This window comes from Schistocerca piceifrons, chromosome 3 (assembly GCF_021461385.2).
Source record: "Schistocerca piceifrons isolate TAMUIC-IGC-003096 chromosome 3, iqSchPice1.1, whole genome shotgun sequence".
Lineage (NCBI taxonomy): Eukaryota > Metazoa > Arthropoda > Insecta > Orthoptera > Acrididae > Schistocerca > Schistocerca piceifrons.
In genome coordinates this window covers 895,488,863-895,504,503 of record NC_060140.1, presented here as the reverse complement: position 1 = coordinate 895,504,503, position 15,641 = coordinate 895,488,863, and the positions used below count along the sequence as shown (strand labels likewise).

The window sequence follows — 15,641 nt, the reverse complement described above, 5'->3', positions numbered from 1 at the left end:
TGCTCCCATAAATGAAAGTCAAGAGGATTGAGGTCAGGAGAGCGTGGAGGCCATGGAATTGGTCCGCCTCTTCCAATCCATCGGTCACCGAATCTGTTGTTGAGAAGCGTACGAACACTCCGACTGAAATGTGCGGGAGTTCCATCGTGCATGAACCACATGTTGTGTCGTACTTGTAAAGGCATATGTTCTAGCAGCACAGGTAGAGTATCCTGTATGAAATCGTGATAACGTGCTCCATTGAGCGTAGGTGGAAGAGCGTGGGGCCCAATCAAGACATCACCAACAATGCCTGCCCAAACGTTCACAGAAAATCTGTGTTGATGACGTGATTGCACAATTGCGTGCGGATTCTCGTCAGCCCACACATGTTGATTGTGAAAATTTACAATTTGATCACGTTGGAATGAAGCCTCATCCATAAAGAGAACATTTGCACTGAAATGAGGATTGACACATTGTTGGATGAACCATTCGCAGAAGTGTACCCCTGGAGGCCAATCAGCTGCTGATAGTGCCCGCACACTCTGTACATGGTACGGAAACAACTGGTGCTCCCGTAGCACTCTTCATACAGTGACGTGTTCAACGTTACCTTGTACAGCAGCAACTTCTCTGACGCTGACATTAGAGTTATCGTCAACTGCACGAAGAATTGCCTCGTCCATTGCAGGTGTCCTCGTCGTTCTAGGTCTTCCCCAGTCGCGAGTCATAGGCTGGAATGTTCCGTGCTCCCTAAGACGCCGATCATTTGCTTCGAACGTCTTCCTGTCGGGACACCTTCGTTCTGGAAATCCGTCTCGATACAAACGTACCGCGCCACGGCTATTGCCCCGTGCTAATCCATACATCAAATGGGCATCTGCCAACTCCGCATTTGTAAACATTGCATTGACTGCAAAACCACGTTCGTGATGAACACTAACCTGTTGATGCTACGTACTGATGTGCTTGATGCTAGTACTGTAGAGCAATGAGTCGCATGTCAACACAAGCACCGAAGTCAACATTACCTTCCTTCAATTTGGCCAACTGGCGGTGAATCGAGGAAGTACAGTACATACTGACGAAACTAAAATGAGCTCTAACATGGAAATTAAGCGTTTCCGGACAAATGTCCACAAAACATCTTTTCTTTATTTGTGTGTGAGGAATGTTTCCTGAAAGTTTGGCCGTACCTTTTTGTAACACCCTGTATACAGGGTGATAGTTACTAATGTTTAAAAACGTCCAAAGTTACGTACATGACACTGAGACAAGTAATGTTCGGGGGTAACGACAAGCTCCCACGCGAAGACCAAGAACGATGCAGCAGAGAACGCTGTGAGGCGATGTCAGCCAATAACATGCTGACTAGGACGTCACCATGACAGGAGCGGCATGTACACGAAGAGAATAAAAGCGACGCACCGCCTAGCCTCGGGCGCACTAGAAGAGATGGCTAGAAGTGTAGCACTGGAAGAGCCGCAGTGACTTACGAACTTGTGTGATTAGCTTGCATGGAAATTGTGTCTATGAAAGGACATTGATTATTTGCATGTCGCCAACTGCTTGCGACCCATCATGTAGAAACGAAAGTTAAGTATTGTCAAATCAATTACTATAACAAAGTCCGTTAAAATGCTTTGCTTTTACGTTGTCTAGCTGCCGGCCGGTGTGACCGAGCGGTTCTAGGCGCTTCAGTCTGGAACCGCGCGACCGCTGCGGTCGCAGGTTCGAATCCTGTCTCGGCATGGATGTCTGTGATGTCCTTAGGTTAGCTAGGTTTAAGTAGTTCTAAGTTCTAGGGGACTGATGACCTTGATGTTAAGTCCCATAGAGCTCAGAGCCATTTGAACCATTTTGTTGTCTACTACCCAATAAAACAGCTTCTTAGGCACCCTATAAGAGAAGAGTGGGCAGTATCCCGCAAGTACTTTAATATATGAGTCGGGGTCCCAAATGTCGGGAAATACCCCGAAAGTAGATGACACATGTTGAGCATGTGACGTCACCAAATGACGTACCTCGCCCCACGCGCAATGGTTGAGCCTATCGTTCTATCGCAAGTCAATTATTAGCATCGGTGTGGCTCCCGCTCCAGGTACACGACTTTAGTGCGTGGAGATCTGAGTTCGAGTCTAAAAGGCTGTATTTTTCCTTTACTGCTTTTGACAGCCATTTTTTTACATTACTCTATTTACCGGTCTCGCGCTCTCCGCTGGTTTATTGCAAAGTACAGTACAACAAAAATCTGCCGTATTGCGTCACGTCACAAGTAAATGAGTATAAGCTTCCGAATCGCATCGTTACCAGTAAATATCCTACTTTTTCTGTGCTAAATACTGCCTGTAATCAAAAAAAGAAGGGACAAAAGGAAAGAAACACAAAATAAGAACGGCATTCACTTGGTCACAGCGAGGACAATAATTTTGTAACTTAAACGTATACGACGGATCACAATTACAAAAGGTGTTCGAAATTTGTACCTTTTGTTCGAATGCAAGTATTGTATCGCTCAATCATCCATTCGCGTCAAAACCGAACCGCTGCACGTGCGATGAAGTACGTCATCTGGTGACTTCACATGTTCAAGATTTATCATCCATTTTTGGGATATTTTCCGATATTTGCGACCCTGTGTGTCTTATATTAAATTGCTTGTCTCAGCCTCATCTACATTGCTTTGGGGATTTCTAAACGTAAATAAGAATCAACTTGTATCATGTATCCTCCTTGTCGGGGGACCAAAAACAGAAAGACGAATACCTCATGTCCATCAGACAAAAGAAGAAAACAGCAGCAGCGATACAACTGCTCTAAGGTAGCATTCTACCCTCAAAATACCTTCATGAAACATCACCTACCGCGAAAGTTATTGAAAGACTACCGTCGCTGATGGGGAAGGCTCCACACGATACGGGACACAGCCTACATAGAAGATCGCCGAGTTGCCTATGGCTCAGGCGCAACATAGCTAATGTTAGGCTCCAGAGAGGACGCACACGAACGGGAATACGTTACGTATCCGCCCGACGGCACACAAATAGCTCTACAGGGAACAACCATTCGCAAACGCGAATATAAGCAGACACTTGACTCCTCTCCAGGGCAGTCTCTAACACACTCGTCGGAACATAGTGACGACAGTGTCTCAGGACTTACCTACAGCCTCCGTTAAGAAGAGCTAAAACGGACATTACACAAATGATGATGGTCATCGTTTAGTGTTCAAAGACAGATCAGTACAAATGAACAGTGAACTCCGTACATTGAAATGCATAATCTTCATACTGCAGTTAATTATTGTAAAACTTTTAGCAATAAATTGTTGTAAATTGTTGCTAACCTGTGTTTGTCATAGGTGTTGCCTAACACACTTTGAACCGTTGTCGAATCTGACAGCTGATACATGCAAACTTCCCAACCCGTAACAACAACCATTTATATGTTTGGCACCAAGTGCCTTTGATGAACACATAGTGCGTATATTCCAGCTGGAACAGAGACTATTGTCTATCGTGCACTTCACAGTGTCCGCATCTCGTGGTCGTGCGGTAGCGTTCTCGCTTCCCACGCCCGGTTTCCCGGGTTCGATTCCCGCCGGGGTCAGGGATTTTCTCTGCCTCGTGATGACTGGGTGTTGTGTGCTGTCCTTAGGTTAGTTAGGTTTAAGTAGTTCTAAGTTCTAGGGGACTGATGACCATAGATGTTAAGTCCCATAGTGCTCAAAGCCACTTGAACCATTTTGCACTTCACAGTGGTTCGCTGTGTATAAAGTCTGTTCCCGTGACTACTACTACTACTACTACGACGACGACGAAAACGACGGAAATGTTGCTGGTGACGAAACGACTGAGCCAGAAGTTATCTCCGAAAACGAGGAAATTTGAAATTTACTTTTGGTCTTGTAGTGTTGTTATCAGCCCACTCGGACACTCGTGCGTGTTAAAGCGCCGCTTCCAGGACTAGAAGGTGCGCCGGCCTCGGATCGAATCCGCCCGGATTTCGGACGAGGGGCAGTGTACCGGCCAGCCCGGATGTGGTTTCTCAGGCGTTTTCCGAAATACCACTAGGCGAATACCGGGCTAGTACCGAAGTCCAGCCTCAGTTACGCGGTTGGCAAACAGAAAACTTCCGCTCACTTCCACACAGACAGTCCCGCGGAGGGGAGAGGTAACGGGAAGGTAGGTAAGTGGGTGGCGACAGGAAGCCTTTAATAATCGTGCCGACGCTGCGCCGACATGTGACAAAGACACAAGAAAAAAATTATGATGGTGCATTGTCTTGTAATGTTCCTAAGCCCCACACTGTTCGCCTTCATTTTATAAAATGTATGAATTTTCTAACGGTAAGGCACCACGCTGGCACCATTGTGTTGTAAAGCATTTTTGATTCAATCAAAAGTACATTTCTTAAATATAATTGCTACTGACAATGACAAAATCTAATTAGACACATTTTTGCTATAGAGACTACGTTTGCAGCATTAGGGAAACACAGTGGTCATATTGTAATTTGCTATAATGTTTTTATTTTATTTTGTTGCATATTTCAGCCTGAGATCACACAAATGCTATCAGTATCAACTCATAATGATGGCGAAACCTGTAATGATACCATTTGTGTTGTCTGAGTCTCAAATATTCACTGGAAATACTGGTTATTTATAATAATGCGTTCACAATGCGAGTAACTTGGAGTTTCCCAGCTTCTATGCAAACATGATAACGTCACAGCCGGTCTTGTTTGAAAAACGTCACAGGATATTCTTGGCAGGATATGTGTCTTGTACAACTCGTGTGACATCACATGGAGGAAAAGAGTCGGGGTCAGATCATGTGAACGAGCTGGGTAAGAAACAATGGGTTTTCTATTTAACAATCTTTCAAGGAGAGACTACAGAAGTGTTCACAAACAAGATGTGCACAGTGAGCCGAGTCTCGAACCTTGTTGTCACTTCATACTTACAGGAAGATAAAGTGTGGTATCTTCCTACAGTGCGGTAACCATGTCTGTCAGAAACACAGTGCGTACTGGGGCAGTTAAGCGGAGAAGATACTGTCCTGTTAACCAGAACTCAAGATGCCTGCCCACGAATTCACGGGAAACCTCTCTTGATGGCTCTCTACAAAAATAGAGTTGCAGCATCGCGTTTTAGTATCTGAGCAGTGTAAATTCGCGTAGTCGTTTGTCTTCTGTTTTTGTTTTGAACGGCCAGTGTCGGTTGGTCACAGTCAGTGTGCTCCCTGCCGCCGTTGGATAAGCAGCTGCAGCAGCAAGTCGTATGCTCCTAGCTCACTCATTTGTTACATAGTTTAATTCTTAATTTCTTTGCGTGTTTTTGGTACTTGAATTGTTTAATTCATAAATTTCGGGCGCATTATAATATTTGAGAGTTGTAGCATCGCGTTTTAGTACCTGAATAGTGTAAAATCGCGTAGTCTCCTTCCGCCGCCGAGCAGTGTGTTAGCAGTGCGCAAGTAGCAACATTACTGCATTTACTAGGCAATCTTGTATTTTAATAACCGTTTAAATTTTGTGTCGATTTGTTTGCGCTCTCTGTAGATTAGTTCAGACGTTCTTTGCACAACAGTCTTTAGCATGGATAGGGACTGCAACTGCTGTGTTCGGAATCAGGCTGAGTTGGCATCCCTTCGCTCCCAGCTTCAGGCAGTGTTGGCTTCGGCCACACAGCTTGAGGCTGTTGCCAATGGGCATCACTGTGGGGTTCCGGATGGGGGTTTGTCGGGGACGGCCAGCTCGTCCCACGCATCCCCCGATAGGACTACGACTGTGGTTGCCCGGGATACTGCCCGCATTGAGGCTGATCCCTCACCTGTGGTAGAGTGGGAGGTCGTCTCAAGGTGTGGCAGGGGCGAAAGACATTCCGGCGGGCTGAACGAAAGGCCTATCCAGTTTGTCTGACGAACCGGTTTCAGGCTCTGTCTCAGGCTGATACTGATCTTCGGCCTGACATGGCTGCTTGTCCTGTTCCAGAGGTTGCCCCTCAGTCTGCAAGATCCGGGCGGTCGCAGAGAGTGAGCTTACTGGTAGTTGGGAGCTCCAACGTCAGGCGCGTAATGGGGCCCCTTAGGGATATGGCAGCAAGAGAGGGGAAGAAAACCGATGTGCACTCTGTGTGCATACCGGGGAGAGTCATTCCAGATGTGGAAAGGGTCCTTCCAGATGCCATGAAGGGTACAGGGTGCACCCATCTGCAGGTGGTCGCTCATGTCGGCACCAATGATGTGTGTCGCTATGGATCCGAGGAAATCCTCTCTGGCTTCCGGCGGCTATCTGATTTGGTGAAGACTGCCAGTCTAGCCAGCGGGATGAAAGCAGAGCTCACCATCTGCAGCATCGTCGACAGGACTGACTGCGGACCTTTGGTACAGAGCCGAGTGAAGGGTCTGAATCAGAGGCTGAGACGGTTCTGCGACCGTGTGGGCTGCAGATTCCTCGACTTGCGCCATAGGGTTGTGGGGTTCCGCTGGATAGGTCAGGAGTCCACTACACGCAACAAGTGGCTACACGGGTAGCAGGGGTTGTGTGGCGTGGGCTGGGCGGTTTTTTAGGTTAGATGGCCTTGGCCAAGTACAGAAAGGGCAACAGCCTCAAAGGGTGCGGGGCAAAGTCAGGACATGCGGGGACCAAGCAGCAATCGGTATTGTAATTGTAGACTGTCGAAGCTGCGTTGGTAAAGTACCGGAACTTCAAGCGCTGATAGAAAGCACCGAAGCTGAAATCGTTATAGTTACAGAAAGCTGGTTGAAGCCAGAGATAAATTCTGCCGAAATTTTTACAAAGGCACAGATGGTGTTTAGAAGGATAGATTGCATGCAACCGGTGCTGGAGTGTTCGTCGCTGTTAGTAGTAGTTTATCCTGTAGTGAAATAGAAGTGGATAGTTCCTGTGAAATATTATGGGTGGAGGTTACACTCAACAACCGAGCTAGGTTAATAATTGGCTCCTTTTACCGACCTCCCGACTCAGCAGCATTAGTGGCAGAACAACTGAGAGAAAATTTGGAATACATTTCACATAAATTTTCGCACCATGTTATAGTCTTAGGTGGAGATTTCAATTTACCAGATATAGACTGGGACACTCAGATGTTTAGGACGGGTGGTAGGGACAGAGCATCGAGTGACGTTATACTGAGTGCACTATCCGAAAATTACCTCGAGCAATTAAACAGAGAACCGACTCGTGGAGATAACATCTTGGACCTACTGATAACAAACAGACCCGAACTTTTCGACTCTGTATGTACAGAACGGGGAATCAGTGATCATAAGGCCGTTGCAGCATCTCTGAATATGGAAGTTAGTAGGAATATAAAAAAAGGGAGGAAGGTTTATCTGTTTAGCAAGAGTAGTAGAAGGCAGATTTCAGACTACCTAACAGATCAAAACGAAAATTTCTCTTCCGACACTGACAATGTTGAGTGTTTATGGAAAAAGTTCAAGGCAATCGTAAAATGCGTTTTAGACAGGTACGTGCCGAGTAAAACTGTGAGGGACGGGAAAAACCCACCGTGCTACAACAACAAAGTTAGGAAACTACTGCGAAAGCAAAGAGAGCTTCACTCTAAGTTTAAACGCAGCCAAAACCTCTCAGACAAACAGAAGCTAAACGATGTCAAAGTTAGCGTGAGGAGGGCTATGCGTGAAGCGTTCAGTGAATTCGAAAGTAAAATTCTATGTACCGACTTAACAGAAAACCCTAGGAAGTTCTGGTCTTACGTTAAATCAGTAAGTGGCTCGAAACAGCATATCCAGACACTCCGGTATGATGATGGCATTGAAACAGAGGATGACACGCGTAAAGCTGAAATACTAAACACCTTTTTCCAAAGCTGTTTCACAGAGGAAGACCGCACTGCAGTTCCTTCTCTAATTCCTCGCACAAACGAAAAAATGGCTGACATCGAAATAAGTGTCCAAGGAATAGAAAAGCAACTGGAATCACTCAACAGAGGAAAGGCCACTGGACCTGACGGGATACCAATTCGATTCTACACAGAGTACGCGAAAGAACTTGCCCCCCTTCTAACAGCCGTGTACTGCAAGTCTCTAGAGGAACTGAAGGTTCCAAATGATTGGAAAAGAGCGCCGGTAGTCCCAGTCTTCAAGAAGGGTCGTCGAGCAGATGCGCAAAACTATAGACCTATGCCTCTGACGTCGATCTGTTGTAGAATTTTAGAACATATTTTTTTGCTCGCGTATCATGTCGTTTTTGGAAACCCAGAATCTACTACGTAGAAATCAACATGGATTCCGGAAACAGCGATCGTGTGAGACCCAACTCGCTTTATTTGTTCATGAGACCCAGAAAATATTAGATACAGGCTCCCAGGTAGATCCTATTTTTCTTGACTTCCGGAAGGCGTTCGATACAGTTCCGCACTGTCGCCTGATAAACAAAGTAAGAGCCTACGGAATATCAGACCAGCTGTGTGGCTGGATTGAAGAGTTTTTAGCAAACAGAACACAGCCTGTTGTTATCAATGGAGAGACGTCTACAGACGTTAAAGTAACCTCTGGCGTGCCACAGGGGAGTGTTATGGGACTATTGCTTTTCACAATATATATAAATGACCTAGTAGATAGTGTCGGAAGTCCCATGCGGCTTTTCGCGGATGATGCTGTAGTGTACAGAGAAGTTGCAGCATTAGAAAATTGTAGCGAAATGCAGGAAGATCTGCAGCGGATAGGCACTTGGTGCAGGGAGTGGCAACTGACCCTTAACATAGACAAATGTAATGTATTGCGAATACATAGAAAGAAGGATCCTTTATTGTATAATTATATGATAGCGGAACAAACACTGGTAGCAGTTACTTCTGTAAAATATCTGGGAGTATGCTTGCGGAACGATTTGAAGTGGAATGATCATATAAAATTAATTGTTGGTAAGGCGAGTACCAGGTTGAGATTCATTGGGAGAGTCCTTAGAAAATGTAGTCCATCAACAAAGGAGGTGGCTTACAAAACGTGCGGAACGATTTGAAGTGGAATGATCATATAAAATTAATTGTTGGTAAGGCGAGTACCAGGTTGAGATTCATTGGGAGAGTCCTTAGAAAATGTAGTCCATCAACAAAGGAGGTGGCTTACAAAACACTCGTTCGACCTATACTTGAGTATTGCTCATCAGTGTGGGATCCGTACCAGATCGGGTTGACGGAGGAGATAGAGAAGATCCAAAGAAGAGCGGCGCGTTTCGTCACAGGGTTATTTGGTAACCGTGATAGCGTTACGGAGATGTTTAACAAACTCAAGTGGCAGACTCTGCAAGAGAGGCGCTCTGCATCGCGGTGTAGCTTGCTCGCCAGGTTTCGAGAGGATGCGTTTCTGGATGAGGTATCGAATATATTGCTTCACCCTACTTACACCCCCCGAGGAGATCACGAATGTAAAATTAGAGAGATTAGAGCGCGCACAGAAGCTTTCAGACAGTCGTTCTTCCCGCGAACCATACGCGACTGGAACAGGAAAGGGAGGTAATGACAGTGGCACGTAAAGTGCCCTCCGCCACACACCGTTGGGTGACTTGAAATGTAGATGTAGATGTAGAACGTAGATATCTTAAACGGATCACACGTGAATACTGTGATTACAGAGCACTCCATCTCTAATCAAGTTGGCTTCATCCGAGTAAAGAACGTACACAGGAAAAGGAAGATCCACCATATGGCACTAAAGCAGCGATTAGCTCAACACGCCAGGAGGTCATAAATTGGAAAGAGTCAAAACTTACACTTTCTGTGAATCGTAGGAGTCTACCTGATAAATAGTTTCACTAATAGTTTCTTCACAACCTTATAGTGCTGTGAGAAGACCCTATTTCACGCTTCTGAAACCTCTAAAGCCCCTCAGACAAGAACGCGTATCCTCCAAGTCGGACACTTACATTTATGCAGACTGAACCGACGAATGAAACTTTGCACGAAGACTGGGATTCGAGCCTGCGCCTCCTGCTCACTAGGCAGACCGTGGCGGGTGGTGTGGTGAGTAGCGGTACGTCATAGATGTGTGAAACTTGAAAAGTCTCATACTTACATTTCCTCCTCCTCCGACGCCGTGTTGTGGCACCACCAGCTCTGTTTTCTTAACTGCCAGAACAGTTCCGGAAACGTGCTTTGGATGTCTACTATGAGGGCGCTTCGCAAAAACAGTCTTCCAAGTTCTCTTACACTTACCGTTCACTTCTCGGTGTAGAAAAATCATACCGTTTCGCTACAGCCGATCTTTTGCATACTTCATCTTGTGTTTTATATGCTACGTATCTTATAATTATCTTATATCTTATATATTTGAAACATCTACAGCAATCTTGTTGTTGTTGTCGTCATAGTCGTTTCGGAGGTGTTGGTGGCGTACCGGTGGTGGTCATGGTCGGGGTGATGGGAGGTGGTGGTGTCTGCAATCCAAAGACTGCTTTGATGCAGTTCACCATGTTAGTCTGTTTGTGCAAGTTTCTTCATCTTCACGTAACTACTGCAACATGCGTCTTTTTGCACTTGCTTACTGTATTCTGGCCCTGATCTTCGCTTATAGTTTTCACTCAGGCACGTCTGTCTATCATCAGTTCAACTATTCCTTGATGTCTATCAACATCCCTTGTTTTAGTTAAGTTGTACCATAAAGCTCTTCACTTTCCAGTCTGTATCAGTACCACTTCGATGGTCATACGATCTAGCCAACTATCTTCAGCACTGTTCTGTGGCACTACGTTTCATAGCTTGTACATGTCTTCTTGTATTGTCTGATCTTCAGGATTCATCTGTTGCACCCCACTTCGGAAGTTTCTATTCTTTTTTTGTCTGTACTGTTCTTCGTCCACCTTCCTCTTCCATCTAAGTCTATACTCCAGACAGAAACCTTAAAAAAAGACTTCGTAACTCCAAACTTATGATGAAATATTTCTGTTTGTTAGGAACATTTCCTCTGCAATTGCCAGTCTGTATTTTATACCCTCTTCACTTCAGCTACCATCAGTTATTTTGCTACTATTAGCAAAACTAATCTGCTACTTTTAGTGTTACATTATCTAATCTAATTCCCTCAGCATCGACAACATTCCGCTGTCCGTGTTTTACGTGTGCTGACGCTGGGTTTACAGCCTGTTTTGAAGACGACACCCATTCCGTTCAACTTATCGTGCAAGTCACTTGTTGTCTCTGGCAGATCTACAATATTACGGGAAAACTTCAAAGTTTGTTTCTCTTCTTTCTGAACCTGAAGTTCTTTTTCCAATTTTTCTTTCGTTTCTTTTACTTAGTGTACAGAGAGGTTAATCAGCTTAAAGATATTAAACGGTATTTCCGTTCATCTACAAATCTATAAATGGTATAAACTTAGATTTTTGCTTCTCAGTCTTAATCGCCAGTTAACCGTAACGCTGACGATCTAGTGTGTATAAGCAGACATAGACGGTTAACCTGTTCCGAAAATGAAACAATTCCTGGCGATTAGCCTATGGAGTATTGTAGTTAGAGGCGAGGTGGCTTTACGACTGCATTCGCGGAGAGACACGTGAATCATAGTGGAGAGAGCAGCAGCGGCAGCGGCAGCGCGGTAGGACAGGTGCAGGGGGCGCCAGAGGGCGTGGCCCGGGCAGGGGTGGCTCCAGCCCTCAGGCGGCGTTGCCACGGCGCACACAGCCGCGGCCCGGCACAGCGCGGATCGAGAAATCACACAAGTTTCCAGGAAGCCACAGTGGTTTCGCTTGAGACACAGACAAAGTAGAAGGATGGAGAAAAAGGTTCGTATGAGCAGTTGCCAGCGGGCTCGTGCGCATGCGCAGAGCTGAATTCGCGTATGAGCAGTGCCTTCCTCCCGCTTCTGTCTACTTGGAGCGTGGCTGTTTGGTGTACGAGCAGTAGCAGCAAGTAGCCAGAAGCTACCCGGAAAAATTTTCCTGGCGCGCCCAAGCTGCCAGATTCGCGCATGCGCAGAGCAAGCTGAGTTATAGTGGGGGGTCCTTCCTCACGTGGCTCGTGGCCGTGTCTTCGTTTACAGCTCCCACGTCAAATGAAAACAAAACAGATTTCTGTGGCCGGGAGCCATCAAGTGAATTAATATACATTCTTATAACCATGAAAGACCAATACAAGTTAGTAGTTTCAATTTTCTGATTTTATATTATTTCCAGGTTATTAGTAATCAACCATTAATGTCTTAATGAAGCTATTTCTGTCTGTCCGCTGAGGCAGTTAGTTTATTTGAAACGAAACGAAGTGTTTCATTTCGCGCTATTGGCTACTTTCAACCTCGTTCAATTTAAAGTGCAAATTTTCATTTTCTGGGACGAATGACGTTATACCATAATAAAGAACCAAATATGAGAATACAGTACTGGACCTCCAAGAAAATTCGTATCACGAGAACCACATGAAAAGCTGAATATCAGGAACTTCAGAGTCCATCTGGACATAGAAATGTGCAATTAGAGCGGAATGAAGCATTTAGTATGGTTTATGGAATTCCGATGCTGCTGGAGTAGTCTCTGATGTCCTGTTCCTTGTATGACACTGTAAGATCTCTTAATGCTATATACGTACGAACATACGTAAACATTGACTGGAAGCTAAGTAGGCAAATTTGGTCAGTGGTTTTGAACTAAATATTTTGTTTCAAATGTAACGACAGCTGTAGCAGAATTTTATAGATCTGCCTTCTGTGAAATTGTTTTTCGATCACAAGGCACTTGTCTCGTACTTCCTCTGGGCCTGAAGTTATTTCTTAATTTGTGTTTACGTCTTAAATTTATAGAATGCCATTCTATGCTAAATTTTAGACTGACAGCATACCATGTTTTATCGTTTTAACTCCTCACATGTCTTCATATTTATTCCTAGAGTAGAATATAAACTGTCAGTTGTACAGTTTCTTTGCCTCATAGACAACCATGTTAATTTTTTCACATTTTGAAATGTGAAATTTATTGTCCTTTATTCCGGTGTAAGCTACACAAGAAAATCTCTCTCTTTTTGTTGCAAGTAATTTGTATTTCACCCTAGTAGCTTTTTGCAATGATGTGTAGATGTTAACGTGTTGGAAATGCTACATAACAACATTGCAGAGCACGAATTTAAAAAAAAATCTGTCAAAAATTTTATGGTACTTCGAGCCGTGGAGTCTAATTTTGAAATGACTCAAAAGCCAAGAACTTATTGCATCCTTTATCTGTGTGGGATATGATAAAACAATTGCTCTAAGTACAACTCAGTACGTCCTCTCAACAACATGCCGCACGGGCGGCACGGCTACACATGGTCACGTGATGCCCCACCAGAAATACGACGAAAAGCGTATGAGCAGAGCAAGCACCAAGCACGGGCTGCCTACGTCATCTTAGCTGCGCATGCGCAGTACAGCCTGTTGTCTGGCGCATTCTGGTAACTGCTCAAAAGAACCTAGACAAAGTAGAAGGATGGAGAAAAGCCCGGCGACTACATCTATTTCGTTTTTCATTTGTATCCTTATTTCTTTTTCTAGTTACCCATAGATAAGAACAAAACCGGTTGTTTACAAATTTCTAAATATTCGTTAAACAAGGTAAACAAGGTGTATTGCATAAGCACGAAAAGAAACTTAGTAAACTTTTTTGTCTGTATCCTGCTGAAAAATGTCCTCAGAGTAGCTTTAAGAAAAGCAGCTATCTATTTTATAAAAGAATTTTAAATAAGACTAACATTACTTTGGCACAGGGTGAAACTGTCTTACTCGAAAAAGGCTAAAGCACAATGTCGTGCCCATCTTGGCAGACAAAAATGTAGTAGAAAATATGCTTGTCGACCTAAAAACTGACCTTAATTGTATAAAAATGGATAATTCATGTCAAACTAGAATTGCCTGTGACGTAGCTAACATTCTTGTAAAAACACGGCCGATTTTCAAAATGTTACGCGTAACGATAGGAAATTGGTTAAATCTATCAATAATAAACCTAAAGAAGATGGCGCTTTAATAACTAAGTCTGACAAAAGTTGCTCTTTGGTTATTCCCTACAATTCTGAATATATTTCTATAACATTAGACTTTTTTAACGAAAATAATATTTCGGAACTGCATGAGGATCCGACTCCGTAATTACAAAAAGAAGTCAGGTCAGCTATCAATGACACAAAAATTTTAATCAAACCTTTCCAGAAGAAAATACTTATCAACATGAACCCTCAGCCCCCAAAACCTCGTTCTCAATTGAAAATCACAAACCTAACCATCCAATACGCCCGATTTCTAATAGTATGAATAGCGCGTACCATGATTTGGGGAAATTTCTTCATGAAACTCTGAAAAAATCGTTCGTTTTCAAGAACAATTATTCAATGCCCAATAGTCACGCCGTAGTCCATAAAACAGAAGGTTTAGAATGCAGCCCAAATACCAAGTTGTTTTCACTAAACATCAATAATCGTTATATGCAAACGTTCCCGTACAAGAAACGCTTACAGTCGTGGAAAAAAATTACGTAATTTCAAAAACGAACTTTCAGACGAACAAATCATTGACTTTATGAATGTAATTACAGTCGTAGTCAAATACAACCATTTTGAATTTAATGAACAATTGTATCAGCAACCCGACGGTCTCGCTATGGTAAATCCGTTACCTGGTATCATTGCTGACATTTTCATTAACTCTCTAGAAGAAAAGTTCTTCAAATGCTTCTCAGTTACAGCGCTAGGCATTCTGTCCTATTTCAGATGTGTCGATAATATTCTAGTCATCTACAAAGATCTGTTGATGCCATTGACCGTATTTTCAATCTCTTCAATGAACTTCACGAGAAAATATCCTTCACCAGCGAACTCGAAAACGAGGCCCGTCAATTGTATTTTTTTTTGATCTGACGCTTACAGTAGAAGAAAATAAAATCTCATTTAATGTTTTTCGTAAAGAAACATAAACCGATCAGATCGTACCTGTATCTTTTATGCACCCACAGTCTCATAAGAACGCTTTCTTTCACTCTGCTATTCACAGAGCTACTACTATTCCACTCTCGAAAGAGAAATTCGAGGAAGAAATTAATATAATAAAAACGATACCAGTTAATAACCAATACTAAACTGCCATCGTGGATAACATCCTTAAAACGAAAACTGTAAAAAGAGTTACCACACTCGTCACCTCTATCATTGAGTCCAGCCTAAAGAAGAAGTTTTCTTTTTATTCCTTTCTTGGAGCCCATCTCCTATCAGCTCCAACGCCTTCTTCGTAATAAATACAACTGTAATGTCGCCTTTCCAACCAATAATAGCTTGAAAACAATTTTATTCATAGTTTAAAATCGACCCATTCCCCTTTGAAAAACTCTGGTATCTATAAGATTCTTTGCAACACCTGCTCTTCTTACTGCATAGGACAAACAGGATGTGCCTCTACAATCACATATAAAGAACATCTTTTAAGAGAAAATGGTACTAACACCCAAAATTCGTCTTTTGCTGACCACCTTCTAATTACAGGTAACGCGCCTAAAGCTGTTCACGATATCAACATTTTGCGCACTGAGAAGAAAGGGCGTGGATTAGATGTTCTCGAATAATTAGAAATTTTTAAACATCTTTCTCGTAATGATGGCCTCATTCTTAATGAGCAGCTACAATTACGTAATAAAAGCTTCTTCTCGGTATAAAACCGTTA

At 43.6% G+C, this 15,641-nt stretch overlaps 1 protein-coding gene across 1 annotated transcript in view; it reads left to right on the top strand.

Annotated features, from left to right (window-relative positions):
• Positions 1-4,703: 4,703 nt before the first annotated feature.
• Positions 4,704-15,641, top strand: part of LOC124789171 (trypsin-like) — a 92,304-nt gene continuing 81,366 nt past the window's right edge. Inside the window, exon 1 of the mRNA XM_047256465.1 lies at positions 4,704-4,833. Coding sequence (XP_047112421.1) covers positions 4,704-4,833 — 130 coding nt within the window. The remainder of the gene's footprint in view (positions 4,834-15,641) is intronic.